The sequence below is a fragment of the Hippoglossus hippoglossus genome, chromosome 17 (genome assembly GCF_009819705.1).
Source record: "Hippoglossus hippoglossus isolate fHipHip1 chromosome 17, fHipHip1.pri, whole genome shotgun sequence".
Classification (NCBI taxonomy): domain Eukaryota; kingdom Metazoa; phylum Chordata; class Actinopteri; order Pleuronectiformes; family Pleuronectidae; genus Hippoglossus; species Hippoglossus hippoglossus.
The window spans coordinates 5,060,083-5,086,741 of record NC_047167.1 but is presented as its reverse complement, the minus strand read 5'-3'; the positions used below and the strand labels follow the sequence as shown (position 1 = coordinate 5,086,741).

Genomic DNA, 26,659 nt, shown 5'->3' with positions numbered 1-26,659 from the left:
TTTATTGTAGCGTTGTAGCATCAGCCTGCATGAATTCTTATCTGTGTGCACCTGAGTGTTAAGAGCCAGTACAGGCTGCCACCCATTGTGGTGGTGGTCTCATTTGTTTCAGCCAGCCTATTTACCAGTACCAAGTACTTTGATCTATTATGATAGCATTTTGCATTCTTGCTGAGAGTCAGATGGGAATACTGTTCCCGTCTTTATCATAATCCAACCAGCTGCTGGCTCCAGTTTCATATTTACTGAACAGACATGAGAAAAGTGATCCTCTCATCTAACTGTTGAGTGAGAAAGGGAATAAGAGTATTTGCCAAATTCTTGAATTTTTGTTTTAACTTAGATTTATTTCACTTTCACCAATTCCAGTGGTAGTTTTTATATCCTGTTAGATTTCGTTATTTTTGTTTTGGTCATCAAAATGCTAAAATAAACATTCAAACAACTATGATTTTATAGTCTATTTTCATTTACACAGTTCAATTAGTGATTCAGTGAGGATTTTATTATTGTCCATGTGAGGACAATTGTGAGAGAAGCCACTTTTTATAATCGAGTCCGCATCTAACAGGTCAGTACAGAGAGTGAGAACTGAAAATATAGCAGAAAACAAAGCTCTTCAACATCATTCTTGTTGTCTGCCTACCGGTTATACTGTAAACCCTGACTAGTAGTTTCAGCCATTAGCCATTCATTTGTTCCTGTTTTCTTTCTATAAACTGATATTTGTGTAAAACGATCCAGCAGCAGTTCACTGCTGGCTGCCTCAGTGTGTAAACAATGATATAGATACCAGCACATAAACGCTAAGCGTGTGGGCGGAGCTGCGTAGTTAGCTGGAGAGGCAGACATGAGGGAGATGGCGGCCACACAGAGCAAGAGTGGGCTGCAAACAGCCTGCTCCACTGGGCTAACCAATACAACACAGCAATATCTTTCTCTCTCCCTCAAACACACTTTATTTCTCTGATGTTTTATTTTTCCGCATTGAGCCACCAGTTTATGTAGTTCTCCCCATGTTCGCTCCGTCGTTGACCAAAGGTGTGTTAAAAACTGTTGTTGTGTGTTTCTGTCAGGCTGCCGGTGTTGGAGTCATCAGGAGGCTCCGGGGACGTGGGCCACCCTCACCATGGCATCTCCATAGTTCCAAGTAGATACCCACGCTGGTTCACACTGGGACACCTGGAGTCACAGCAGTGCGAGCTGGCCTCCACCATGCTCACCGCTGCTAAAGGTACCATCAACACATCCACAGTTTCATAGTCTCTCCTCATATGTTCTTTCACTAAAATCGTTCTTGGTAATGATTAATTTGTGTATCAAGGTATTAGTTTTCACTTTCTTTTGCCTGCAGGTGACATGTTGAGGTTGCGGACGGTGCTGGAGGCCATCCAGAAAAACATCCACTCCTCTTCCTTAATCTTCAAACTGGCCCAGGACGCTTTTAAGATCGCCACACCCGCAGACAACCCGCCTGATATAACCTTACTCAACGTAGCACTGGAGCTCGGCCTGCAGGTACAGTGTTGGTCACACGTCTAAATAGGGAGCAGTTTTCTTGAACTTGTCATTTCTGCAATCCTCTGCAGCCCCACTGCAAATTAACAGAGAAAATTTCACACAGCGTCTTACTATTGTTGCTGTGAAGAATCCACATAATTGAGCCTTTTGTGGTGAACACAGAAACTGAGCAGCAGTGTCACTGTGGCCTCACGTGTCTCTTATTCTCCTTGTATTTAGAGTTTAAACTGAATTTCTGTTCATTAAATGTCAGTGAAGTATGAATATACTTTGGATACATCTGTCCTCACTGGAGAGTGTGGTTTTATTTAAATATTTTTTAACATTTAATCAAAAATGACTGTTTGAGCCAGTGAACATTTGCAAAGCTGCCCAGATAATCCTGAAAGATAAGTTTTCTAATGAAACACAGTATCAGAATCAGAAAACATCATCATCTCCTCCTGTTTGTTTCCAGGTGATGAGGATGACTCTGTCCACACTGAACTGGAGAAGGAGAGAGATGGTTCGCTGGCTGGTAACCTGCGCCACTGAAGTCGGTATGTGAAGCCCTATAATAAACACCACTGAGACTTATCCCATAAGTGTACTCTCCATAGTGTATTCATGTTTTTCCAGTCATTTAAAATGTGTAGCCTGTAGTTCAGTGATGCAATGGCACCCAGGGGTGGATCCAGGGGCGATGCCAGGGAGGCACTGGCCCCAGCTGAAATCTGATTGGCCCCTGGAGTGCCCCTGTCCTGTCAGTAGTCTTTTGTTAGTAGTTTTTTGCATAAACTAGTCACATACGAACAATTCTGAAAATAAATATAATATTAATAATGATAAAACAATTTTTATTTAGTTTTTTTCAAAATATATTCCATGATGTGTGGCTTTGCTTAAAGCAATAGAGCCAGAAGTAATCAAGGAATGACTTGTATGTGCGCTTTATTGAATGAAGAATTGTTCATGGATGTAAGAAAAATCCTAGATCCCCACTGCAGGTATAATTAGGGGCTTTAGCACTTAAAGCTATTTAGTCATGTTTACACATTGACAGTGGTCTGAGCCTTTACTAAAATTACTTAAAACTTTGCCCTGGTGCTTTTCATTTGAAGTTTGACCGTACACTGTGACTGAAGTTGACATGTGCTAACTTCAGTTGATCTGTCAAATGAGCTGTCTCCAGAGCTCAGAGACAGGACTGGGTAGAGTCACAGATCTGGGGAAGGCTCCAAAAAACCTACGACATTGAAGGTTTACAATGGCTTCCATCATTCTTAAGAAAAAGAAGTTTAAGAATGACTCAACCTCGAGCTGACTGCCTGATTGAACAAATCAGTGGAGAAGGGCCATTAGAATTGAAGTCAAGCAGTTAAATCTTGGATTCATCAGACGAGGGAATCATGTTTCTCACAGTGTTAGTCCTTTAGGTGCCCACATATGTCTTCGACTGAGGAGAGGCTTCTGTCTGGGAGCCTCTATCCGGCAATTTACATTCTGTCTTCAATACATGTTTAATCTTTTTCTCTTCCTCAGGTCTGCGGGCATTGGTCAGCATCTTACAGAGCTGGTACACTCTCTTCACACCAACCGAGGCCACCAGCATTGTGGCAGCCACCGTCATGTCCCATAACACCATCCTGCGCCTCAGCCTCGACTACCCCCAACGCGAGGAGCTAGCCAGCTGTGCAAGGACCCTGGCCCTGCAGTGCGCCATGAAGGACCCCCAGAACTGCGCTCTGTCAGCTCTGACACTTTGCGAGAAGGACCACATCGCCTTCGAGACGGCCTATCAGATCGTGATTGACGCAGCGTCCACGGGAATGACGTACTCCCAGCTCTTTACCATTGCAAGGTACATGGAGCACAGAGGGTATCCTCTGCGATCGTTCAAATTGGCCTCCCTTGCCATGACACATCTTAACCTGGCGTACAACCAGGACACACACCCAGCTATTAACGATGTGCTCTGGGCCTGCGCACTTAGCCACTCTTTGGGTAAAAATGAGCTTGCAGCCATTATTCCCCTGGTGGTGAAGAGTGTGCACTGCGCCACAGTGCTGTCTGACATCCTCAGACGGTGCACCATGACAGCGCCGGGTCTTGCCGGCATCCCTGGGAGAAGGAACTCTGGGAAGCTGATGTCAACAGACAAGGCACCATTGCGGCAGCTCCTAGATGCCACAATCTCAGCTTACATCAACACCACGCACTCTCGACTGACGCACATCAGTCCGCGGCACTATGGAGAGTTCATAGAGTTCCTGAGCAAAGCAAGGGAGACTTTCCTGCTGGCACAGGATGGCCACATTCAGTTTGCCCAGTTCATAGACAACCTGAAACAGATCTACAAGGGCAAGAAGAAACTGATGATGTTGGTCAGGGAGCGCTTCGGCTGACCTCCCCCCTCCCTCACAGGGATGCTCTCCCTGGGAAGAAGTTGAACGTATTTGTTTCTATTTAAGTATTTTTTTAGATTCTTTGTATTTTTTACTTATGTTGAGCCATTTGTTGACTAAGTCATAAGTTTTGGTCCCTGTTTTGTTGTTTTGTTTCTTGAATGTGAACCAGGAAGTGTTTGCAGTACATTGCTCTACTTCGTTGAGACTGCAAAAGAGGGAAATGGCTTGAAATGTCAAAGAAATACCAACAAAAACAAAGTGTTTTACCCGCCAACTAATGTTGAATCGATGATAAAAACATCAAGAGATTGTGATGACAAAAAAAGCAAAAAGAACTTTGTTTTTCAGTGGCACATGACGATATGAGAAACCAAATGATTTTGTTGGATGGGGTACATACTTTGAGCCAGAGGACGCTTTCAGCTGCGCTTAAGATGAAGTGTATTTAAAAGTGGAAGAGATATGTCATTCCAAACATAAAGAGCCACTGAGGTGGAAAACACACAGAGTGTTGCTGTCATACCTCGACTGTATTATTTGTCAGCTTTAACTTCTCTATCAGAAATGGCCTCTTGTTTCATTCAGGGCATCTTAGAATAGAGAGGGCAGAATACAGAACTGCACACATGTGGTCTTTCTGTGGAAGAAGTCAACACCAACAGGTTTAAAGCCACTCTAGACTAGCTCCTATCCTCTACACCTGCTGGTCAGTGCTTTTCATTATCAATATCTCCAGAGGGTGAACCATGTTGCTTCATAGGCAGCATGTTCCCAAATCCAGCAGCCTGAGAGCGACATAATTCAGCCTGTTCTCGCTAAGGTAGAGTAGTAGAGGTTCCACATGCACATATTTTTACAGTATCTCTCTTATATCCTCCTGAAAGATCATTGAAAGTGACAAAAATACAACTTGATGAACAGTGGGGTCACAGAAAGCCCATCTCTAGAGATACCACTGCACCGCTCTATATAGCTACTTGTGGCCAAAACCTTTTAAATCTGTACGACTCCATCGATGACTTCTCACATGCAAGATCAAGATTTAGTGAATAAGCAATAGTAGGCGAGTCTTCTTAATTTTTATCATCCAGTGGCATTGACTTCACCGTCTTGTATTCTGTTCGGAAGCCTGGGATCTTATTGGGACCTTGTTGACTTCAGTGACTCTGCCTGTAACTAAAGTCCCTTTTCCATTTCCAAAACTTCAGTGGGAACTCAGGAGCTCTTTGTTCCACACAACCCAGAATATTAACGCACAGTTCCAACCCACAACCCGTCAAACATCACTGTTTATACAAACTAAAGCCGGCATTATCTGCATTTAAAGCAGCCGCATTAGAAAGTACATAATAAACAAGGAAATAACAATGTAGACATCAATTTAAAGAGAACTAATTTCATCCAGATTGGAAAAGCCATCTAAAATGTTTTCCATGAATATATATATTAGAACCAAGCTTAAACCACTAATAAGTCTTTGCTTGTTAATATTTTTGTTATAGCAATCGAACAAATAATTGAAATGTGAGGAAAAACCCAAACTATGCTCTTACCCTCCACTCGACTCTATTAACCATCATGTTAGCATCAGTGAAGTAACTGTTAAGGTTCAGTTGTCAACTTTCTTAGCTGGTTATTAGCTAGTTAGCTGTTAGCTGTTAGCTAATAAATATAATGGAGGTTTTAGCAACTAAACAAACCCTAAATTTCCCTTCAAGTTATGGTGGAGAACAAAAGAAAGCTAAAAGGAGACAGAATATTTTGTTTACATTTTTTAAGTGGTCTGAAAATTACTAAATTAATGCTGAGAGTTGCAAGACGTGACAATTAGCAACTGTCGCTAAATCTACTGTAGAAACCAGTAATGGTGGTTTAAGCAGTGTTCGGATATACTCGTGCAAAAAAAAGACAATTAGCTAACATTTGTGAATGAAAAATGTAAATATTTATAACATTTAAAAAAACAAAAGGAACTGAAGAAACTGCACTTACCATTCCCATTATGGCTGATATGCTAATAGCTAAATGAACGTGCTAAGGAAGCTTTTTGTGGTTTCAAATCCATGTCATTCCCGAACTACTGGTCTTAAACCTTTATGGAAAAGGGTCTGTAGTTACAAAAGCTATTTTGCTGTGTATGCTACTAGTTGTGCTAATTCTGGACTGTGAAAATGAGTGGCCATGTCTCAAAGGGTTGCAGAAACAATGCACATATGAAAAAATACTGTATATTTTATGTCTTTGTGACGTAAGCGTACATATTTGAGACAACATGCCTCGGCACAGGAAGTTGTTTGTCTATACGGGGGCCGTATAGGTCCCCTTTCTTTCTAACCCAGTGGCATAGTGTTGTTAATGGCAGTGTAGAGTACAGCAAGCGCTTGAACTGGTCTTCGTACTAGCACTTCACACAAATACCTCTTCAGTACGTTCCTGCCTGCTTCAGCATTTATTTATTGATTGTTTAGAAACTTTGTGTGACTGAGTCGGAATCGCATACACAAAACAGAACTGGACTTAAAAAGGAAAAAAAAAAGTCACAACAGAGGAGTCGGCCTGTCGACGGTAGGAGGATAAAAAAGAGTACGGTTTTTGAATGGAGGAACATTTTCTTATCTGCTTTTACATTCCACGAGAGCTACCTTCACCCGCTACCTGGGTAGTCAGTCACAGCTCTGGGCCTTTTTTTTTTTTTTTAAATCTGAAGAAATGCAGATAGATGAATGAGGAAGATGAATAAAAGGAAAATTGAGCAAAAGAAAGAAAAGTAGAGAGAGAGGCTAAACTCAGTTCTCAGGGACATCACTTAAAGAAACAAAACAAAAAGTAGTAGCATTAAGCATTTAAGATATTGTAAATATTAAAGTGTCAATTCAGAAAATTGTAAAGTTATAATTATTTATGATAAGTATGTTATGTGTTTGGTCTTTTTCTTTATTTTTACGTTCTTTTCGGCGAGGGTGTACTTGAATTGTTTTGGACCGGGTGAATTTGACGGCGTTTTTTTGTAAGAGCAAAGACTTCAAGGCATTTCTCAGGTGCTCCTGTGTACATTTCTTTCAGTTTGTTTTTCGCTATAATAATTATTGTTTGTGTTTTTTTATTTTTAGATTTGCAAAGAAATAAAAAAAAAAATCTGTTTTCCAAAAGGAGGCACGTTATTGGGGAGCTGAAGAAAAAATGAGTAAGGCATTCATTTGTAAACAGATACGTACTAAACCTGACTATGCAGAACCACTTCGTTGGTCTTGTCACCTCTTAAAGACGCCCTCTGAAAACCTGCCCCGGCAAAGAGGACGAGACGGTGTTGGGGGGGCGGACAAAGACAAGACCCAGCATGCTTGTATTTGGACAGTGAGCAGTAGCCAGCCTGCATTCACTGCAACATTTAGAGGACAAAAAGAAAAAAGGTGAAAAATGCCTTTCTGACCGATCAATGTACAAAGATTATTTTTGCTTATCTTCTTTGTTTTATTTAATCAGGACTCAAGCCTTTAGTGTCTTCTCAGCTGTTGTGTGGCAGCACCGCATTGAGACAGAACATATATACACAAGAGTCAGAAACCGCAACTGTATGAACAATAGCGATGGCCTGTGAATGAACGTGTGTTCATTCCTCATTTCTTGTAACTCTATTTTTCGTATTATTGCTTTCTTGACTCTCTTCAGCCTAAAAACTGATTTCCTTTTTCTCTATCTCTACTTTTTTCACCTTCTATCTTTTTCTAGTTTTCCTCCGTTTATCGCCTCGTTCCCTCTCTCACAGAAAGGGTTTTGGTTCCATGGCGATGCGTCGACGTGTCGGCGAGCAGTTTTCACTGCAGCCACTTCCTCTCATCGGTGCTCTGCAGCAGCCTCGTGTCTTCACAAATAAACTTCAAGGTTTTCACCTTTTGTTGCTGCAAAGTCTTTACTTTGATTGATTTCTTGGCTATGACACTAGTATGATAAGAATGTTTCCTTAAATCATACCTGAAAGAGGGACTTTATTATAATTTCAGCTGTTGCTTAACCTGGAAGCTGCAGTCAGCTGCCTTTTTGTGATGCATAAACTGACAGCATTACAACCTGTTTCCTCTCTGTGTTCACTGTATCAGCCTCTTTCTTTCTTTCTTTCCTTCTTTTTCTCTTTTTCTTTTTCTTTCTGTCTTTCTCTCATTCTTGTGGGGAGTTCTATCTGCTGGTAGAGATCTAGTTCACCGTCTGTTTGGTTTTGTTTTGGGGATTTTTGTAACTTAAGGGAAAATGGAAAGTGTTTGTTGCCTCTTTGTGCTACTGATTAAGAAAAAGGTATTTCCAGTATTTGTTGCCACAGAAGTATGATAGCTTATCATCGACACCGTTTTTTGTTTTCTTTGGAATTTGTAATTTCTTTGTGCGACTTCTTGAGCTACTGTCTATAAAGCGAGAATTTATTACTATTTATGTAACGCTACTACCATTTTATATTGATTTGTGTTGGAATCTCAGTGCTTTTCTATGAATAAAGTGTGAAACACATTAGAGGGACTTCTTTATATCTCTGCTGGACCAAGAGGTTAGAGGTTCTCTCTCTCTCTCTAAGTTTAGAGTAAGTCAGAGTAATGTCCTCTTAAGACATGTGTGTTTGTGTGTGTGTGTGTGTGTGTGTGTGTGCGTGTTTCTTTGTGTGAGAGAGAGAGATCTGGGACCTCCAAATAGAAAAGCGAAGTTACTATGTACATTTACTGAAATGCTGTATATTTTACCTCTAAAGCCTCTGTATATATATATATATATATATATATATATATATATATATATCAGACTTGCTTGATGCAACAGCTACTTTAGCTTTTTCTACTTCTTAGGCAAAGACAACAACAAGCTAACTTACAGACTTTTTATCAAGTGGCCAGTATACCTGTTGAAGGGGTTAAAGGGATAGTTCACCGAAAAATGAAAATTCACTCATTATCTACTCACCACTGTGCCAATGGAGGGGTGGGTGAAGTGTTTGTGTCCAGGAGTCTCAGGAGTAAACAGCGTTGCAGCTGAATCCAAGACAATTGAAGTAACTAGGGGAACGATTCTTCAGACTTAAAAAAACAGCAGAAAAAAATACTGCTCGTGTGGTGTCATCGAAGTGTCCGTAAGCCCCAACATTCATATTCGACTCGAAACGGTGTAATTTACACTTTGTTTTTAGCCTAAATGTCCGCTACCGGAAGTAGCGATGCTAACCCGGTGTGTGCAGTGTTTCCGGTGAATGCGTGCAAACGTGAACGCGGCTCCAGAGGAGGATATCAGAGGTATCGAGCTGAATTTGAATGTCGGGCCTTAAATAAACCATCAAACAGTGTATGCTGTCATTAACATTAGTTTCAGCTTGAAATGATTCTGGTTTATTCCAATTTAGATATTATTAAAGTGTTTACTGTCCATTGTGTTTACGCTCTTATTTGTAATAATAACATTGTTATTACATTACACAATGGTTGAGACAGGAACACGGTGACGTCACTGAGACCAAAGTCGAGATGCACAGTCAACTGTCAGACATTATTAAACAACTCTTCAGATTTGTGACCATAAACTGTCCTTCATAAACAACTTTGACTGACTAACCATCTGCACGTATAGAAACACCTGTGTTTACTTCGTGGTTTACCTCTACAGTATTGATTTAAATGATATGAATAACAGTCTTGTTTGCTTCCTGTCTGATCATCACTCATGGTTATTGGTCTGACACCTGAAAACCAGCCTCTGATTCTCCCCCACAACCACACACATAAATGATGTCACAGAGATGTCTGTGTCCCAGCTGGTGTGGCCCAATCCCACGTTTCTCACCCAGCAGCCGTGATAAATGAAGCACATGGAGGCTGATATAGGTCCCATCAATCTCTCACTCATTTGTCTCTAATCAGAATATTTCTCTTCTCTCCCTCCTTCACCGCTTCATTCTCATTCATTAGAGATTTCTGCAGAGCTACAGAACTGAGACAATCAGACCATCAGTGTGGTCGTGAGTCAGTGTGTGTGTGAGAGAGAGAGAGAGTGAAAGAGTGTGTGTGTAAATCGAGATTGATTGGCTGATGGTAAATGAGCAGATTTATATTAATTATCCAGACAGATAGATTGCTATATGCGCAATCTTTTTCTCCTCAGTTTGCTCTATGTACTCAAATTTGTCTTCTCTCTCTCTCTCTCTCTCTCTCTCTCTCTCTCTCTCTCTCTCTCTCTCTCTCTCTCTCTCTCTCTCACACACACACACACACACACACACACACACACACACACACACACACACACAAATACACACACACACACACACACACACACACACACACACACACACACACACACACACACACACACAAATACACATTGAGAGAGTAATGGATAGACATTTGTTGAAGGACACAAACAAAGTGAATTGTTAGAGCAGTCACACAGTGTTGTTTTTCATCGATGGATCAGCTTCCCCTGAACTACCCGGGGGTGGAACTCCTCCTTTAAAAGCTCCTGCGTCAGACAGAGGCCTCCAATGTGGGGCCTGCTGCTGTTACTGCTCCTCTGCCTGGCATTTTTACATTGTGTTTTAATGTGAATAAAGCCCATGGTTTGGGATCTGGGTGTGTATTCACCTGTAAACATGTATTAGGGTATATGACCATTTACTAAGAATAGAACCAAGGATTGGATAAACTTGATCAATATAAGGTTCAGGAAACAACTGTCTCGCACAGTAACCGCTGCCTTCATAGTTAAAGGGGAACCAGAGTGGTTGATGTTTGGATCCTGACAAACTGAACCGTCACTGGACCAAACTGTCCACATGTGTCTCTGTCCACCATGGCTACCTCCTCTCTGTCTACTGTGTGTGTGTGTGTGTGTGTGTGTGTGTGTGTGCGTGTGTGTGTGTGTGTGTGTGTGTGCGTGTGTGTGTGTGTGTGTGTGTGTGTGTGGGCGCAGGCTCCTGAGCACACCTGCTTCTCATCCGACTCATCATCGGCTGCAGTATATAAACCAGTCAGCTCATGTGGAAGTAGCTACTCAGCTTTCATGACTGTTGGCTCCAGCACTCTTGCCCTCCCTGTATAAGATCCTTGTGTGTGTTTGGACTACACTAACACCAGGGCTGCAGCCACAGTCCAAATAGTCTCCTTTCCCGAACACTATTCCTTGAGCCTGATGGAAAACGTCACAAGGTCAAGGAGGGAAAACACTTTAATCTGCTTTATTTACAACAGGAGATACACACAGACGGTACGGTCCTGTGATGAACTCTGTGCTGTGCGTCGACAGTTATAGTCAAGTTTCCTGTCCAAAACACGGGGATACGTCCTGAGAGAAGATGTTTTCAGTTGAAGAGGAAACATTTAACCATCAGTTACTCACAGGAAGAAAGGACCAAATAGATTTAATTGAAAATAAAAACAAAACAAAAAGGAGTGAAATGTTGCAACAGTATAAGAACATGAACATGTGGAGAAAAGCTGATATAAGTGGAGAAAATCATTTTTTGTGTGCATTCTCTAATAATGGGATTTAAATATTTCTTATATTTGTATTTAGTTCTTATGATGTTATTTATATTCGTACGTATTTCTGATGGTGATATCTTGAACTATAAGTTCAGTCAGCTTGTTGTTGACTGGGCCGATGTGACAGAGAAGGAATCAGGAGCTCAGACAAATCAGTTCTGGATCATGTTTTTTTATCTTTACGTGGGTGTGTCCAGGTTAAACTACAAGGTTGTGTTGCATTAAATGTTGCTGCAGCAATGGATTGTGGGAAGGTCTTCCCTTCTTTCCTTTCATAAAGACGGTCAGATGTTTCCTATGCAAAAGGGGGTAAGTTAGGAAGCATTGAGGCTCCTTTCCTTATCATTTAGAGGCGGCCCCTGAAATTGAAATCATTTCACTGACTTAGGAAGGTTTCCTAGGAAAATGGACTATTGGAACACACCCCAGGCATCATAGATGGAAACAGGAAGTACCACAGGCGAGGGAAGGAGGTAACACCCATTAATGGACCGGGATTGAGGAAGAAAGCCCCGTCAGCAGGTCATTTGGACATCCTTTAACATTCCAAATGTGATGTTACACCATCAAAGAGAATCAGTTTGATAAATCTTCAGAGAAAGATGAGTGGAGACTCCTCTGGAATCTCACTGCATAAAAGAGGACGTCTCTGCAGATTTTCTTCAGTCTGTTCGTACAGGCTCAGATCTGCGTCGGTGTCTGTCTGACAAAGAACCTAATAAATTCTATTGCATCGTACTTGGCACGACGCCAGTGAACTCTGAAACTGCAACTGTGACACAGTGTTGGAGCCAGACCCAACACCTGCCTGCCTAAACACACTCTCCTCAGGACTCCCTGTACCCACTGTGACGACACCGTTACCACATGCCAATCACCTCCCAGCACCTCAACTCCATCCTCATCGTTCCCTTTTATCTCTGCCGGGTTTTACAATTAACTTTTTTTATTATTGGACCTAGCCGAAGTCTGCCTCTGGGTCGTCATTTAAGACCAAATCACAACAACATGTTGATCAAATAACAGCCAGCGGCCTTGGACAATGCTATTGTGAGTTCTTAGGGAGCAGCAGGGGTCAGTTCAGATGAATGGGGGTAAATTATCCTGTGAAACAGAAACAGATGCAGCAGTAGGTTGTCTTAGTGGACAACATTAGATCATTTAGAAATGTATTTTCAACATGCTACAGTATGTTAGAGAGCACTTTTCACCACATGTATCAATCTAAATAAATCGACTTAGTCATGATAAATCTTTAATGTATTGAATTCTAAAACAGCCCCTTGTTCCCAAAACACTCAAATGAAATTATGTTCAGCAGATCAGGAAGCAGGAGGCAGGAAGCTGCTGCTGCTGCTGCAGTGATGCATCATGGGCCTGTAGCGTGTTCAAGCATTAACTCCAAAACCCAGGGTCTGTTCCCCATCTGTTACCAGCAGTCTGTGCTTGTCTTCTATGAACCATAATTATGAATGATACTGACATCTCCAACCTTCCTCTGCTGAATAGGAAAAAAACGTGTTCTTTTACCCAGCATTCCAAGGTAACGCAGATGAACGCAGCGTTATGATGCAGGAAGTTCCGTCTTGCGGGCACGTGGGTCGAAATGGACGCAAAGGCTGAGCGCGGTGGAATAACGGAGGTATCATCATCATCAACAAAGAGGGGCAGTCACAGCTGTCAGCATCTGCATTAGTGTGAAGCTTCTCAAGGTCTTCAGACTAAAGCCAGAGTCTCCGTCTGTCCCTCTGCCTCCCTGCGTAACCACCACCATAATAGAGCCTATCAGTCTCTGTCACAGTGGGCTGTGTGTGAATGTGTGTGTTCATTCATTTCATGCATGTGTTCATTGAAAGATATAGTCTGTGTGTGTCTGCGTGTGTTTGTGAGAGTGTGTGTTTGTGTTTTGGGGGGGTGGTCCCTGATAAACCGCTGATAGTGTCCATCCATGGCAGATGATGTACAGCCTGCTGTCTCTGCAGGCAGATTGGATTTTCAGGCCTGCTGATTTGCTGAGAGATGGAACCTGGACCTCCTTAAAACACACACACACACACACACACACACACACACAAACCCAGTCACTGTGCACATAAAAGCCCAAACACAAAAACATACAAACACACACTTATATATTATTCTCCTGCCAAAGCCTTTAAAAAAGACCATGAGGAAATTGATCTCCATTTCTAAAGAGCACAGACTCATTGTTACAACCTTCTCTTTCTCTCTCTCACGCACACATGCAAGCACGGACTCCCACACACACACACACACACACACAAAGGCCCATCACTTTGTTCCCAGATGGCCCACTGACACACAGTCCCAGCCTCCTCAGTCTTACCTGTCGGCAATCAGCGGTGATTTTTGTTCTTTTGTCTTCACTATTTACACAATAGGGGGTCGACAACAAAAGCCCTGTGTGTGTGTGTGTGTATTTATGGCTCTGCAGCAGCACAAACAACAAAGATGGATGAAGGGTCGCTTTCATTTCAGCAAGAATTGCTTTCCTCCCGTCATCAACATTAATTTAGCGGCTTTGAGCTTGGAGCACTGTTGTGTTTATTAACAGCGCTGACGTCCACTCGCTGCTGCACAGGCTCAATCATTCAGAGGCTCCAGTTCAACATTTCATCTCCACCTTCCATTTGAAATTGAAGTGTGTTGAGCAGGAAAATCAATAAAGGATCTACAGCCTTCAGCCCATGTGGAATAGCACCGCTCACCTGTAATCCTGAACCTCCCCAGTGTGCACGGTTTACGATGTGAGACAAAATGCTGCTAATTGTCACTGAATCCCTGAAAAGAGCAAAACCATCAATGAATTGATTCTATAATAACAAGGGGGGATGTGTGTGTCTGACTGCTGCTGTCTATCCTGTTTCCCATGAGTCCATCTGTCCATCACATGTAAGATGTGTTACTGCTTTATGTGTGTGTGTGTGTGTGTGTGTATGTGTGAGACAGATACTTTTCATTATCATGAACGCACACTGTATTCTATTTTGACTTCATCTTTCATACACCTGTTATCAATACTAATAAACCCACCGAGTTTGTATTAATCCGCAGCTGAAAATAGTCCCCAACATATCCACTATTAGGCCCCATTTGAACAATGTTTTCTAAGAACTACACTGCAGCCGATTTAGGAAATTATTCAGCCACTGATTTGGATAAAAGTGTTAGTAAAGATCTACGTCTTCAGGAGGAACCAGTGGGTTTGTACTGAATGTCACAGACAAGGTTTGAAAGCCAGGGACAGGCTGAGAGACAGATGTGGGGTCATTTCAGGGGATTTTCTGACGAGAAGAATAGAACAATGTGGTTTGGGATGATCAGAAAGATGCTTAGAGTGAATTCAGGTCTGTGTGCGACATTAGATTAGTAAGTTCAAACGGTAAAGACCCTCTTATGTCTTAAAACATGAATGAGTCAAATAAGGGCTTTAAGAAAATGACACTAAGGCTCCAATATATTTCACAGGGACGATATCGTGTTAGAAACTTTTGAAGCAAGATTTTTCACTGCTCACTTTGAAACATAAAACACAGTTGATTAACTTTGTATTCATCCCTGAAAACCCATCAAACACCTTCATCTAAATCAAGAACTCCTTTGATTTCTTAAATAGTTTTAAAAAGCAAGAACAAAATCAAAGAAAAACCCATTTGAAAAACTCTAAATTATTAAATTAAGCAGATTATAAATGCTACAAAACTTTTTCCTGACTTCAGTAATCTACTTGAGTTTGAGCCCGATCCCTCAATTATCATCTTAAGGTGTTATAAGGGTTGGTTGCTATTGGTTTACATCAGGGCGATGATATTTTATTCAGGCCTTTAATGTGCTTAATCCAGATTTGTCTAAATAAATGAATTTTAACAAATTGAATGATAATTTGGTAGATTTCAATACAATATGTTTTATTTTATTTTATTTTATATGGTTGACATTGTTATTAGGGGATATAATAAAATCTAAATCACATTATAGATAGGCTACATCAAATTTTATCTTAGAGGGACCTTAAAGTTTTCTTTAAATTTAGGTGCCAATATTTCATATGTTTATTCACAGCTAATTGGATTATCTCCATAGCTTAAGGTTTATTTACCAAATAGAAAGCAAAGACATCCCTGAATTTCATTTACAATTGAAGGCCCTTTATAGATCAAAGGACTGGCTTTTTGTTGTTGCTCATTTGTACCAGCATAACAATCCTGAAAGCATATATATAATCCAATAATATATAACAATCCATTTATATATATGTGAATTATCCTCCTGTAATCTTATTAAAATGGATTAATGATGTCATTAATAATGATTAAATTAAGAAACAGCTAAATTGATGATAAAACAAATTAAAATGACGATTCTAGACTAAAATATTGTTTACGACTGTCCAAGCTGACAAGAACCAACACTGTGGCGTCTCCTCCTCCCTGATGAGGAGGGAGCCCCTGAAATAACAAACACCTCCCTTCACCCCGGGCTGGTCACATGATGTTATGACTTTTGCTGGAATCCTTCACAACAACAACATCAGCAGCAGCAACAACAACCGGATTTACCAGAGTCTGCTTATCGGACGTTCTTAGCTGAGCTAACAGAGAAAAACACAATTTGGGATTAACTGATCTCTTCTTCCTCATGTAAAGAGCTTCGACTATGATTACAGTCAGAATGCACATGATTTTATTTTAAGCCAAACTCATTTTGATAAAATGTAGTTTTGTCTTCAGCCCCAATTAAATCAATTGTTAAATTCACACGGAGACAAAGACTTTGAGGGATGTGATTGGATGTTAGCGCCTCGTCAGCTTTCCAGGGTGAGATGAGTCTGAATTGGTGAAGATGCTTCATCACTTGATTTTAACTTTCATCACATTACTGACTTTGTCTTTTGCTTTCTCACTTCATTTTATTTTACCTTTTCTTATTCATGCAGCAGAATAATTTAAGGTTTGTAATTTGTAAGTAAATCAGAAGCATCGGACTACATTTAGTCTTGATCTCGATATATTTATGGCTTCATGTGTTAAAATACATTGTTTAGTTATATAACATGGAGGTGAACTGCTGTTTGTGGCATGATTATTCAATTTGTGTTATATACAGTATATATTTAGAGTAACATTTCCAAGGAATTTTTTTTGTTACACAAAAAGTCCTTTTCCCCCATTTCTCTACATCAGTCCATCCAAGGTCAGTCATTCTTTATTTATCCAAGAATTAAATGAACCATTCATTCAAGTGTCTGACATCCAAGCTCAGGTGGGACACCACTAAATATTAGATTCAACTACAACCCTGTGCACCATCTTATATTCTCAACCATGCACTTCCTAGTTCTGCACTTTCTGCTGCTGAAGATACAACATGAGTAAAGCAGGGTCCTGGATAGAGCGGGGTGGGAGGACCATGGGATAGAAACTAAAGCAAACCTGCCTCGAAGAAGACTCGCCTTCAACCCCTGATAATGTGTATAATGAAGTAAAAATGTTAATACCCAACAACATTGGAAACAATAACGTATTTGATTTATGGTGTTTTTCTAAGTATTTCTTATTTCATTTTCATATCTTGTCGTTGAATGTGTATTCCTGGGAAACATTTGTCTCTTGGATACGTTAGTTTGGTGAGACCAAATAGCAGCAGGCAGCTCACTATGATTTTTTCAGACTGCAAAGACCTGTGTGACCAACCTACAGACGATGTAAGACTTTATCAGAACATCCCACTCCCCTTCACAAAACTGTATTTCTTATTAATGGTCATGATTGATCTTGTCTTTGTAAAGCCAGAGGTGGCAATAGTACTCACATTCTTTACTCAAGTAGAAGTATAGATACTCCAGTAAAAGTACATGTATGGATTCAATCTCTCTACTCAAGTAAAGTATAAAAGTACAGGCTCTTAAATGTACTCAAAGTATAAAAATACCCCTCTGAGGGCCATTTCTACCAACTGTATCTGAGCAAAGCAAACTGAGACTCATGTCACATTTATATAGTTCAATGACTTTTTAAATCTAACCACTCCTACTTCAAATCAAATAAAATGATATACTACAAACAGGGGTTTAAGCAAGAAAAGATTTGTGAGCATGAAAAATGGAAATAAGTATTCTTCATTTAAATGAGGCCAGGACCAGGGAATGTTTTTTGTTGCCCTGCTTCGTTGTTGACATTATCGGCGATGTTGGCTGATTCTTCACTTTCTTCCATGTGGTTACTCCTTGTCACGGACATATGCGCTGTGACTCTACTCTACGTTTTATCTTTATACGTCTTCCACGATCTATGCACCAATAGATATACAGCAAGGAATTGTCTTTTCTGGGTTATTGTCCATCAAATTAGGTTCAAATCAGTTGGGAATGCAGCGCTTGAAATACAGTTTTGAGCTAAATTCTCTGGTCAAATAATATAAAATACAAAGCAATATAAGTTTCATCCAAAATTAAATTGACTGTTATTGAACGGAATAAAAACACCCTTCTGGAAAGCTGCATTCATATCAAACCTGTCTGTATGTAATACTTAAACTGTGATTCACTTCATAAGACAATGTCTGAGTTGATGAAATAAAACATAGATGAAACCAGATTAAGGTTAAAAGCATCACACATCTTCTCATCATGTGCGTTTCTTAAAAGCTTTTTCCAGCCACAACAGTAAAAAGAAAAGTCTCCAGGCTGAGATCCAGCAGGTGATTTGTTCACCACTAAGATGTCAGCTACAGGAACCATCCACCGCTGTGTGCAGACATTTTATCTTTAAAAATTGATTGTATCACTGCAGCAGTGTGTGTGTTCCTGGCTGAGAGTCTTACTCCAAACCAGCAGCTTTTGTTTTCGTCTACATGTTTTTCACTTCATGAACCTGCTCGTACTGGTGAAGAGCTCAGCTTTTACTGATGAGCTTTTACAGCCATTACGGTTAGAAAGTGCTGTATTTCTAAAGCGACATCATTGTGAGCTTGAATCTAAGACTAATATCATCTTTAGGTCAAAGACTACAAGTCAAAGCTGTTTGAATAAATACAATATTAATAAAAATACAATCCCATACCACTGAAAATGCATTTATAACGGACATGTACTTGCAAGAATATCATCCTGTTCCAATCCACACACATAATCCACTCCTGGTCAGATCAACATATTAACGATGAGTCTTAGAAAACCAACATGTTGTTTTCTCCTGAAAATCTGCGCTGGATGAGAAGATATTGAATTTATGTAAATGACCATGTCCGTATTTATCACTTTTGTGCGAGAACATCAAAGCACTTGTTGTTTTTCCTGTTTGCCATTGTTCATCCGTCTCATGCAGAAAAATGTTAAATGTAACAGAATCATCCAAGTCACTGGAAGTGGATTTATCACCTGCTGAAACACATATGAAGCGGTAACATTTTTCTTTTTAATGTTACCATTAAGTATTCAAACCCCAATGCTTGGTACTTTTTATACTTTTTAATAAAAAAAATCAAAAAAAAATTTAATTTATTTTCCCATCACAATCATCAGGAGCTTTTGTTGAACACACTTCTCCCTTTATATTTGTTTGCTCATCTTTTTAGAGTGTAGGTGAACGGCTTCGACGAAAGCGCCCACATTCTCGGGGTCCATGTCGGGGTAAAGGCCGTGGCCCAGGTTGGCGATGTAGCCCCGCGTGCCGAAACCCTCCAGCATCTTCTTCACGATCTCGGAGATGCGCTCCTGAGGAGAGGAGGAGGGAGGGAGAGAGGGAGAGAGAGGGGGGAGAGAGAGAGAGAGAGAGAGAGAGAGAGAGAAGAGAGAGAGAGAGAGAGAGAGAAGAGAGAGAGAGTTAACGATCAACTGGCAGACCTTTTAGATGAGTCATGCTTCCACTGCTGTAAGACTTTTGTATGTTTTAGAGAGTCTGGGTACATGAGGATGACGACCAGGTTAACTTTTTTTTTTTTATTGGTTTTGGTTTTAAACTATTGAATTACAGCACCTGACTATTCAGTAGAAATAACATGAGTGGAATGCTGTGGACTGAAAGTAGCACGTTTGCAGGCTGCTGAGAATAACAGCAGTTGACAGAGAAGGTAAACAACACTAAAAGTTAACTATTATCAAAAAGAAAACTAGAATGCAACTCAGTAGAGCGCAGATCTCCGCCAAGGCCCGACAGACTAAGCCGCACACACTATTTTTACAGATTTATTCAACCTTGTTCACATGTATGTATAGTTAATTATCAATGTCCTTGTTAATCCGTGTGTGTAATTTGACAAAGACTTGTCACACTGAGGATGAGAGGGAGGTTTTCTTATAATGGCTACTTCCACCAAGTCGGTTATGTTTTTGTCTGCGTTTGCTTGTTTGTCAGTTAATTATCAGAATTATGCAAAAACTACAGTACGGATTTTCCCAAAACCTGGTGACAGGATGCAGTGTAGGTCCGGGAAGAAGACATGACATTGTGATGCAGATCTGAGTCAGGGAGTGGATCCAGGATTTATTTCCTTTATCATCGTGAGGTAGGGTGTTTTTTGACACTTTTGTTGGTTTTTGATGAAATAAATCAGATATGTTCAGGGCACAAACATGTGTGAGTATGTGCAGTTTGGTGCAGAACCAAATAAAAATACAGATCTAGTGAATTTAAATGTGGTCTTATCAAGGGACTGTTGGGCCTTAGCGGAGGTACATGTATGTGCTCGACTGAGTGACACTCAGAAGTGTTTTGTCTTTTTCCTAAATGAACAAACTTCTATACTATTTCTGTGAGAGGAAGTGGAGGTTACCTTTGGAGCGTAGAGAGCACAAGGGTCCATGTTTCCCTGCAAGCTGACCTTCCCTCCTGTGCGCTCCCTGAACACACACACAGACACACATCACAGGACAAACGGGTAATCCTTTAACCGACAGGGTAAGTATTTGATGAGTAGAGCAGAAAACACAGACAGACTTATACGCTGCACCCTGTGACAGACCAGGGCCGAGGGAGAGGTCAGCAATGGTTAACCTGCTCCTCAGGAAACGCCACAGTAGGGTTCATGACTCCTGCTACAAGCAGCAACATCCTGAGATGGAGTCTGCTCCGATTCAGCTTCAAATGGATTTTACACACTCAGACAGAGGTTACGATTTGAGGCTTAAGTAAAGAGTACATCAATTATTCCTTTTCTAAAATCACATAGATGTTTCAACACTTTTCATGTGTCAAACTACAACCACATGAGCCAACCAGGCGGAAATTATAACTTCTCTGACAAACAGCCAATGAGCTGATGGGGAGTATTTAACACAGAGCTTGGTGCAGAACAGAAATTCTCACAATGGAGTTAAAAGATTAAATTTGTGTTTAAAATAATGGGTCATTTCAATAAGTGGTTTTGTTCCATGTTGTCATCTTAAGACATTTACATCATTATTGAGAATTCATCAGTAATAAACTCAAATAGCCCTTTGTATTGGTGTGTGTGTTATTGCCTTTGTGTGGTTGTTAAGACCTCACAATTCAAATGGCTTCTTGGTTTTAGGGTCATGGTGTGTGCTTGTGCTTGTTCCTGTACTTGTATATGTCTTAGTGAGAACCATTTTGAGCATAGACCTTACAGAGTGAGGACATTTTTGAAAAGTGAGGACGTTGTGACCGAGCCTCACTTCTTCAAAGGGCTGTTTTAGGGTTAAGACTTGGTGTTAGGGTTAGAATTAGAATTAGGTTTAGGTAAGGGTTAGGGTTTGGCATTTAGTTGGGATGGTTAGAGTTAGGGCCTAGGGAATGCATTATGCCAATCCTCACTAAGATAGAAGTACAAACATGAGTGTGTGTGTTACCGTGCTGAGCGTGGGTCAATGGTCCAGTCCAGACCGACAACCTCGTAATGAGACTGAGAGAGATCCTCCAAACCGTAGTGAGCATCCTTTGCAAACACAATCTGGAACACACACACGCACACACACACTTTCAGAGCACTTTTCATCTGCCTGTGAGATTTTTGGTGAAATGCTGCCACCTGCTGGACATCTAGTATAAAGTGGTTTTCATCAGAACAAATGCATCTGTAATGATCTCTCTTGGGAAACAATGTTGAAGCAGAAGTGTGTCGATAAGAATAGATCAGAGTTTTGAAACTAACATAGAAGCCAATTAATACAAAAGAATACACACAATAATGCTACAGATAAATAAATAAAAACAACTGTTGTCGCTGTTGACTTGTTTACTTGAGGCTCATGTGTACATAATTAGCTCCTATTTATATACTGGGACAAAAACATTTTTTCTGTCTCTCACCATGGGAACATCCTGCCCCGACTCCTTCAGTCTATCTTTGACCCGGCGGGCGATGTCTCGGAGGTAAGGCAGAGAGAACTCTTTGAACTCGACGGGTCCCAGGATGCCAGCGTGGGACTCGAACACCTGCAGAGCCTGAACATGGCAGAGCAGCAGAGGAAAGAATCCAGGTAAGTTTTTCTCACAATAATGAATCACATCCGCAGCAGAAGCATTTAACACAGTTCATAAATCCAGAGAAACAGAGATATGTAAATATTCAAACTCTATAATATACTAGAATGTGTTGCACCATCTATTCATTAATAACATTACTGACTTGTATAAAGATCTTCCTGAGATTATATTAACTTCTGTCTAGTTACAAATGCACCAACTCAGGTTGAACCATTAAACCTCCAGGAATGTCTCAGGAAGTAAAGAATTCAATGCTGTACAAACTGGTTGCTAGGAAACATCTGCAGTCTAATTAATAATTAACAAACAGACTGCTGTGTAACAGGTCTTCCCAAAATAAGAGTTTAGGAGACCAAATAATTAACTTCATTTTAACTGTGTAAATGTTAGTTTTCCTTTGTTTTATACATATCTGCATACAGGCAGGACTGAGTGTTTCAAAGTTAGTGCTATGTTAAGAGTGGGAATTACCCGATATTTTCTGTCACTACGTCTGACATTGTCGTAACCTTTCAGTGTAAAGCAGTTGAAAGTGATATAGTCAAAACAAAGAGCTACATCAATACATGACTGACTATGTCTCCACTTTCCCAGGAACAAAACAACAAAGGCAGACGACATTGTGTCTTTACAAGCCTACATTGGCATCCAACATTTAGATGTGGAATTTTATGGTGGACACAAAGTTATATTTGGGTAATGCAGCCCCTAATGTGAGCCGTTCTTGTTCTACACAACGTTTTTCCTGACTGAGCTCTGAGGTCTGCTTTTGGTGCTTTTTGTTGTTTTCAATGATAAGCTCCACACATCAGAAAAACCTGCCTGCTGCTATTCCTCTCAAAATAAGTCATAGAAAAAGACTTGACACTTGAATTATTATGTGTCACACCAATGGTTTAAAGTTATAACCTGAGCTCCTGCGGCCACCTGCCCCAGCAGATACTCCACTATCACGTCTGTCAGCATCTTCAGCAGCATGTGGCTGGACTCAGGGTGTCTGTAGAGCCAACGCTTCGCCTTAGAGTGAGTGGGAGAGCCACCGCCTTCTATCATGTAGGACATCAGCGTCCACTGAGGGACACACCAAAGAGGAAAGAGAAACAAACACAATGCTTAAATATCAATATAATTTTTTTTATATGAAATAACGTAATCAGACAAATTCTTATTCTCACCGGAGCTCCAGTGAATCCTATGAGCGGCACTTTGCCCTCAATCTTGTGTCTGGTCAGTGTGATGGCTTTGAAGACGTAGCCCAGCTCCTTGGCCACGTCCACTTTGACCCGCAGTCTCTGCAGGTCCTCTGGCTCCTTCAGGGGCTCCGGGAATGTGGGACCTTTACCTGGCACCATCTGGACGTCCATACCCAAGGCCTGCAGGGAGGAAGATCAGTGCAAGGATGAATAAAGACAATATTTGAGAGATGGCTGCAGTTTTTAACAGATGAAGAGACATATTGTTAGGAAACTGGAGAAATCACACACTCAACTGTTGTACAGAGATTTCTCACTGTGCACAGTCTCCCATCACTGGCACTTCCTTGAAAATGAAAGGTTCAGGTGTGAGCTGACTGTTAGTAGGCAACAATGTGGCCGCTAGGGGGCGCAACAAGCTGACATATACACAGCCAACACATTACACTGTTAAATAAAGCTGTTCTTTTTGGGCAGCTCGTGACAATAGGTCTAATATTCAGTCTCTTTAGAACTCTTAATAATGTATATACTGTAAAACTGAAACAGAAGCTTACAGAAGCTAAAAAGCTCCATAGACAAACGACCTTTTAAATAACATGTGATCATTTGACTTAGAGTTTTATCCTCAAAAATACTGACAACTGCAAGTATAAGTGATGCAACTTCAACTTACCCTAAAGATGTAACGGAATAATAAGATATGTGCTGTGGACATGTTAAAAGAATGAGACTGGTCTTCTTACCTGTGGGACGACCAGGATGTCACAGAAGATGATGGCAGCATCGAAGGGAAAACGTCTCAGAGGCTAAAAGTGGAACAAAGGGAGGAATTTATCTTTTAAAAGAAAAAAACTCTACGAAAATTAATTTGTGGTTTGTACTTTGTTGTCTCATGGTGGCACCTAAAAGATATATATATATATATTTTTGGGGGGTTTTAAATCACTCCTTGATCTCAATGTGACTCAACTTGAAAGTCTCAGTCATGGCTGGTTTGGCTGTTAACTGTGTAAAACAGCTTTTTTTTTTTTTAAATGACTGAAATTGTATTTTTCTGTCGGAGTCCAGTGACGTACCTGCAGAGTGAGCTCACAGCAGGCCTCTGGTGACCGACATGTGTCAAAGAAATCCTTCCCTGCTCTGGCCTCACGAAACTCTGCAGATTAGATTCAACAAAAATACAAATGATCATCATAATGACAATGAAGAAAGAGAATAATCTGGCACATTGACAGTAAAGTTATAGATCTTAGTGAAAATGATCATTTGTGCTGAACATATGCATATCGGGACACAGAAAATAAATGGACACCTTGAAAAAAGTTTTTGTAAAATTAAGGGATGAGATCTTTTTTTAAACAAAGTCATTTTGACATGTCAGAGAAGGAAAAGCACAGGTATAAATATTAAATTAAATAACATGGCTGTGAAATCAGGTTTACAGGCACGGTGTCATGTATTACAGGGACACTGGAGAAGAAGATCCATCATTAATGCTTCCTACTATAACACTATTCCAAGTGAATTCTATATTGAATTGCAAGACAGTACCTGGTAGATATCTACCAGCCTGTCTCATACACCAGACTGGGACATGTTCAGTTTCTTCTCCTCGCGCTGCTCGCAGGAATGTATCATTCAGGAGCTGAGGGAAGTCCTTCGGACTGGAAGAAAAGAAAAAGAAAAAGATATTAGCATCACGACAGCCGACATCTAAACAAAGCAATGAAAGTTTGTGACCCAACACATCCATATAGTAATGTGTTTGTGTTAGAGCCCGGGGAAGATATTGGCTGGCTGATAAAAATCAGCTGATAGGAGTCTTGATCTTCTTTGGGTGGACCTGAAGTCACATTCACTACTCCTACTGACTATATTAAATGTGTATGTTCATTCAGTCTTTACTAAGCATAACAGTAGAACAAAATTATGCAAACGGTTGCAAATATTGGCTTAGATATGTTTGCAGAGGGACCATTTTAACAGCCTGAAGCACACGCACGATACAGATTTGGGTGAGAGATGAGTTTAGCTGCTAACGCCGGAATGACAATAACCTGAAGGCCAGCTCACGCTCACTGCAGCTGCAGTGAGCGTCCGTTATCTAAAACACAAGCGTGCCCCTCCCTCGCCTCTGCAATCATTTTGGTAAACCAGCTGAGGAGCCGTCAAGGACAGACTGATTTTGGGAGATAACGCTCCTCTGCTCTTATCGTGTCCCAGCAGCAGAGAGGACGGTTGGATGAAAGGCTGCTGTGGAGTTATCAGGGATGCATCACAACCGGACTGAAATTCAAAACGACCTTGATGGAAATCAAACTGTTAGATGAGGAGGACCACTGCTAAATGGAAAAAGGAGAAATAGTTATGTTAACTTGATTTGAACTTCAGCTCACTCCTCAGACTTAGGACGAATATTTTACATATGCAGACCTGCTGGTAGAAGAAATGTATAATGTTTCTCTTTTGTTTTTCAGAATCTTAACTTTGACTTAAAGTTTTAGAGCCTTTACAGTTAAGGCTCCCAAAATATATAACAATAACTTAAACGTGATATGTTATATTATGCGAGTCATATTGGAAGTAAATACTTTGACATTTACTCGTCTCTACTGGTGAACTTTAATTTCCATTCTTCAATGGAAAAACTTTGATTTGCATATGTCACTACGGTTTATTTACATAAACCGTAGTGACATATGCAAATTGAGCACAATAACATCGTGTAATTAAAGTATAAAGTGTATTGTAAGTGATTCTAAAAATATAAAGTGTATTCGGGGAAATGGACAACCAGTGCCTGGTAGAAATAACAATGAAAATGAAAATGAAATATGTGAAACAAAACAAAACACGTCGAGATCTACTATCATTCTGACTTTCATACAGTACAAACCCATTAATAACATTGCAGTGAGAAATATTCCCCAAATACATTCTTTCTCACTAAAAGTCTGTTTGGATATTAATTAACAGTTAATTCAGATTTTAGAAAAGATTATGAAGACGTGAATTTCTCTCTGGTGAAAAACCTTCATGCCGAATTCATCATAAGACCCGAAGTGTTATTTTAAGCTGATGATTCGCGTTAATAAATGAATCCACCTTTTAAAATGAGCAAGAGAAAATTGAATTGCTAAATTCTCCACAATAGAGGCAGCTGCGTTTATCGGGGTTTATTTGTAGCATCCATGAAAAAAGATTCAGTTCAATTCATTATCGGGTTAAAATGTTTCCATAACAATGACACAGGCAGCTCTCAGGCCCGTTTACTTAACAGCTAGTAGCTGCTAAGTAAATGCTAACATTAGTGGAGCGTGTGAACGTTACGTGCTAACAGCAGCTACTCACAGTATGACCTCGTCCTTGCTCATGTCTGCGGGTCTGAGGATGATCGGACCTGGTCACTGGCTCCTCCGTCTCTCTGCAGGTGGAACTCACGACCTGCGGCTCCTCAACTGTCAAACAGCCGCTTACACAACCCGTCGGGCGGCTGCAGCTCTGCTCCAGGGCGCGGCCATCTTGGACGACCACGTGATCAAACCAGGAAGAAGGTAGGGGTGTCCAAATAATAAACT

The 26,659-nt window shown here is 40.6% G+C and overlaps 3 protein-coding genes across 3 annotated transcripts in view; 1 reads left to right on the top strand and 2 right to left on the bottom strand.

Moving 5' to 3' along the window:
• The window catches only part of zswim5 (zinc finger, SWIM-type containing 5), a 60,997-nt gene extending 55,339 nt beyond the window's left edge, over window positions 1-5,658 (top strand). Inside the window, exons 13-16 of the mRNA XM_034613658.1 lie at window positions 1,077-1,234; window positions 1,355-1,518; window positions 1,979-2,060; window positions 3,043-5,658. Coding sequence (XP_034469549.1) covers window positions 1,077-1,234; window positions 1,355-1,518; window positions 1,979-2,060; window positions 3,043-3,905 — 1,267 coding nt within the window. The 3' untranslated portion in view covers window positions 3,906-5,658. The remainder of the gene's footprint in view (window positions 1-1,076; window positions 1,235-1,354; window positions 1,519-1,978; window positions 2,061-3,042) is intronic.
• A 4,437-nt stretch (window positions 5,659-10,095) lies between these two features.
• Window positions 10,096-26,659, bottom strand: part of lyn (LYN proto-oncogene, Src family tyrosine kinase) — a 31,628-nt gene continuing 15,064 nt past the window's right edge. The window contains exon 14 of the mRNA XM_034613717.1: window positions 10,096-10,134. The gene's annotated coding sequence lies outside the window, so the exon portion shown is untranslated. The remainder of the gene's footprint in view (window positions 10,135-26,659) is intronic.
• Window positions 18,879-26,615, bottom strand: urod (uroporphyrinogen decarboxylase). Its single transcript, XM_034613720.1, has 10 exons — window positions 26,433-26,615; window positions 24,633-24,745; window positions 24,158-24,237; window positions 23,825-23,887; window positions 23,061-23,258; window positions 22,795-22,956; window positions 21,709-21,843; window positions 21,249-21,349; window positions 20,213-20,279; window positions 18,879-19,154 (listed from the first exon to the last, which is right to left on the bottom strand). Exons 1-10 carry the CDS (start codon window positions 26,453-26,455, stop codon window positions 18,990-18,992), a joined length of 1,107 nt encoding a protein of 368 aa, XP_034469611.1. The 5' UTR covers window positions 26,456-26,615; the 3' UTR covers window positions 18,879-18,989.